Raw genomic sequence first — 4,290 nt, 5'->3', positions numbered from 1 at the left:
CATGAATGAGAAAACTCTTTGGGGTGGTCCAGGCTCCCCTGTGAAGAACTCCGGCAAGCGAGCCTGTCGCCCCTTGAAGAGGGAACCCCCCCAAGAACTGAGTTCTAGATCCAGGCCAGCTGGAAGGACCCTGGGCGCAAGGAGCACCCACTCATGCCATCTGAATGGTGGCCCAGCTGGATGGAGTGCACGGCCGGCCCTCTGGGTCCTTGGCTCCCCACTGGGAGGCCCTGAGCTCCCTGCGCTGCTCTGACCACTGCTGCCTGAACACGTGGGGGCTGTCACCCTGTAAGAATCCAGGGCTGGAGTCAGCGCCTCTGGACATGGCACTTGGAACAATCCCTGGCCTCCCTTCAAACTTCGGTCCCTTCCTGACTGTAGACAAAGCGCCCGGGGCGGAAGCTTGTGGTCGCCGTCTGATGGCCAGCGGGGAAGCCGGGTGCGGGGCCGGGGAACTGGGGGCCTTGGGCAGTGACCGTCGTCGATCTCCCGAAAGAAAAGTCGCCCGCCAGGCCCCCGGGAAGGGTCCCAAGGCCGCCAGCCAGGGCTCCCATGGCCGAGGCGAAGCTGGAGAAGCAGGCGGCCGCGTCGGACGCGGGCGGGGACGAGGCGGCCTGCAGGTCCGGGGAGGCGGCGCCCAGGGCCTCCAGCTCCCGCGCCTTGGCTCCTCCCGGGCTCCGGGCTCCGGAGGGTGCCGCCGTGCTCGCCTCCCCTCTCCTCTTCCTCTTCCTTCGGAAGTTTCCATTGTCGAACATCTTCTCGCAGTTTGGGTCCAGGGTCCAATAATTGCCTTTACCTGCGGAAGAAGAAAAGGGTCAGCCGAGAAAACCCGGGGTTTGACGGCGGTCAGAGCGAGAACGGGGACATGGAGGTCACCTTCAGATAGATTTCCCCCCGACCCCGCCCCGCCACTGGCCCCTCCGTGAGCCTTCCCCCTCCCCCTCCCCCAGACCCCGAGGTGGCACTTTGTAGTTCTCAGCCAGGTAGAATGTGGGCATCCAGAAACACCGGGGAAGGGCGATGCCCGCTTAATACATAGCCGGCTAAGGTCAAGGGCAGAGAGAGGACCTGCGAGGTGCAAGCCGAGCCGAGCCATCTCTCCCCAGGCAGTCGTTTCGCCAGTGGAGCGGAGCCCACCACGCCAGGCCTCTCTTCAGGCTCCAGTGCTTCCCCAAACCGCATCTTATCTGTCTTCATCTTCCGGGTAAGCATCCTCTTCCCCATTTTACAGTAAAGGACACAGGCCCAGAGAAGGAACTCCAAAGGCTCCCCAGCATGCTAGCTCTTCTGCGCACAGAGTCACCGACTCAAGATGCACTGGACCTGAGGTCAGGGCTGCGGGGTCGGCTGCCCTCCTTGCCCCTGTCTGAGACCAAGACCAAGTCTCCTCCCCAATCTCCTCTCCGCCCCAGTACCCCCAGCTGTGCCAGGAGGACTGCGTTGTCCGAACCCCCCCCCCCCCAAGAATGGCAGCAGCCCGGACCCCGTGGAGTCCTGGACGGGGCGATGGGGTGAGCTTCTGTTACCTGGGTCGTCCTCGTCGCGGGGCACCTTCTTGAAGCAGTCGTTGAGCGACAGGTTGTGGCGGATGGAGTTCTGCCAGCCCGCCTTGCTGCGCTTGTAGAAGGGGAAGTTGCCGGCCACGTACTGGTAGATCTGGCTGAGCGTCAGCTTCCGCAGTGGCGCGCTCTGGATGGCCATGGCAATGAGCGCCGAGTACGAGTAGGGCGGCCGCACCAGCCTCAGCAGCTCTTGCTGGCCAGACAGGCTCAGCCACGCCAGGTCGGCGCCCACCAGGCCTCCGGGAACCCCGAGGAGCGGGCCGGGGGCCCCGTAAGGCGAGGTGGACCCGGGACCCGGCGCGTAGGGCACGGAGCTGAGAGCTGGCGCGTTCAGCCACAGGCGCGGGCCACCGCCCGCCGCGCCCAGATCACCGCGCGCATAGCCCGCGGGGTGAGCGGCTGCCCGGGTCTGGCTGTGCGGGGCCTGGCAGCGTCCCGAGCCGTCGCAGTACGAGGCCATGTCCAGCCGCTCCCGGGCCGGGGCCGGTGGCTCCGCGCCGAAGCTCATGGACGCCCCATCCAGCGCGGCCACCAGCAACTCCTGGGTGCAGCCAGCCGGGCCCCGCCCTCTGCCCTTTAAATCCCGTCGGGGCCTGAGCCCCCGGCGAGTGCAGGTGGCGAGCCCCCTCCTCCGCTTGCTCTGGAGTAGGGAGTGGAGTCTCCATCCCCGCCCCGGGGTCAGCTTTCCGCCCCGCCCACGTCCCGATGTGCTCTCAAGAGCCGCTCCAGAATTCCAGACCCTGTGCTGCTGTACCGCCTTGGGCCTTTGCCACCTGCACCCTGGGTCCCCAGGGATCTCGCCGATCCCAGCCTCATCAGGCCTTTTGGACCCTGCAGCCTAGGCTGCCCTGCACCCTCTCTCAGGTACCGTGTCTCCCGCAAGCCTCCAAGCTTAGGCTGCGTAGGATACCCACTTGTTGGCTCACCTAGACTCCCTGTGTTTTTGGGAACACCGGGCGAGGAGCGTAGGGCCACTTTGCTGGGCTCAGTGGGCTCAGCATCCGTGGGCTCATCGTGCAGAGAGGCACGATGAAGCCCACGGGTGTTGCGGGGCCAAGGAGGACTTGGAGAGGCGGCGCGGCGGAGGGCGCGAGGGCACCTGGCAGGGCCGGCTGGACTCTGATGGCGGCGCTGGAGTTGTCGAGAGTCCCCCAGCGATAAGTTCCAAGCGGACCAGATGCCAGTAAAGTGGAGACTCTGGAAGCCCAGGACACCCTACTCATCAGGGAGCCCTAGGTCCCGCAAGGCCAGCCGGCGCGGTGGCCTCGGGCACTGGGTGAAGTGCATCGGGGCACAGGGAAAGCAGGGCGGTCTCTGCGAATCGCCAGGCACCATCCGCGGGGGCCCGGCTCCACCCGCTTTGGCAGCACAGAGACCCCGCAGCAGCCCCTGGTGTGTGCAGGGCTGGGGCGCCAGAGCAGAGCAGGGCCCCCCGGACTCAGAGTTCTGGCCACCTGCCCTCGAGCTGAGAAGCCGCGATCAAGGTTCAGAAAGGTCGAGAGGGGCCCCGAAATTTCGCGCTTGCCATGTTAGTACCAATTTGTAGAAATTGGTCTGGCCCCTGGGACCTCCCAGGGTCTGTGGATGGTCAAGGGGAATAAATTTCCCTTCATTTAAAAAACAAACCTTCTGGTCGCCTCGACAACGGGCTCAGACACCCCCCCCCGGGGGGGAGGGAGCAGGAGAAGGCCGGTGGGTGGGGCCAAGGATTAGATGGAGAGAAAGCCTGGGGCTCCGGAAATTAGGGGCCCACTTGGAGTCAGGCCTTAGTGTCGGCATGGCCTTGTAATGTCGTTTTAAGTAAAACAACCAGTTTGTGGAACAATTTAACAAGTAGCAGAAGGAAGAGAGTCCCTCTATATGCTGACATCGGTCCTCTCTCCTCTAGAAGTGACAGCCCCTTGAGTAGTGGTTGGGGAACTGCCCACGGTTCAGAGGGGTTATCTGCAGCCTTAAGAGGATAGAGACAAGGGACCCTGGTCTGTGAAACAGTGATGGGAGGAAAACGGCTGGAACTGGTTCAGGGACATGTCCTCTGCTGGCCTGGACCAGCTCTCCTCTCTTCTCTTCCGGAAAATTTCTTCTTCCTCTTCTTCTTCTTCTTTTTTTTTTTTTTTTTTGTCCTTTGGTTCCCAGGCTAGGGGTCTAATGAGAGCTGTGCGCCAGAGCCACGGCAAGGCAGGATCCAAGCCACGTCTGTGACCTACACCACAGCACACAGCAATGCTGGATCCTCAACCCACTGAGCAAAGCCAGGGATCGAACCCGCAACATCATGGTTCCTAGTTGGATTCATTAACCACTGAGCCACAATGGGAACTCCAGGTTTTTTTTTTTTTCCAAAGATTTCTAATTGATGCCAAAGACTTACAAGTCGTGAGGACCCACTAACTTTCAGAACCCCCCTCCCCATCAGTGCAAGGACAGTTTTGGGGGGGAAGGGGGTGGAAGTACTCAAGATGAGAAGTACTCCCCTGAGTTTTCTTGCTCTGTCAAAAATAGCAGTCAGAACCACCACCCTTTCAGTTTCATGATTTTCAATATGTCCTCACAATTTTAGATGGTGTGTCCCACACACTATCTCTGTAGCGGTGACATGCATTTAGTGACTACGTCTTAAAGAAAGCATCTTTCCATCAGCAAATATGGTTGCAAACATGCAGACATGACCTGGATGGATTCATTGCCAGCAAACTGGGTATCATTTCCCCCCCCCCCCGCCCCCTCC

General features: G+C 61.5%; 1 protein-coding gene across 1 annotated transcript; it reads right to left on the bottom strand.

Moving 5' to 3' along the window:
- FOXI2 (forkhead box I2) lies at window positions 339–2,022 on the bottom strand. The gene is made up of 2 exons (XM_001928234.5): window positions 1,527–2,022; window positions 339–796 (listed from the first exon to the last, which is right to left on the bottom strand). The coding sequence occupies exons 1-2, from the start codon at window positions 2,020–2,022 to the stop codon at window positions 354–356; spliced, it is 939 nt and encodes a 312-aa protein (XP_001928269.4). The 3' UTR covers window positions 339–353.

This window comes from Sus scrofa, chromosome 14 (genome assembly GCF_000003025.6).
Source record: "Sus scrofa isolate TJ Tabasco breed Duroc chromosome 14, Sscrofa11.1, whole genome shotgun sequence".
Lineage (NCBI taxonomy): Eukaryota > Metazoa > Chordata > Mammalia > Artiodactyla > Suidae > Sus > Sus scrofa.
The sequence above is the reverse complement of the archived record's forward strand: the minus strand, read 5'-3'. Positions and strand labels throughout refer to the sequence as shown.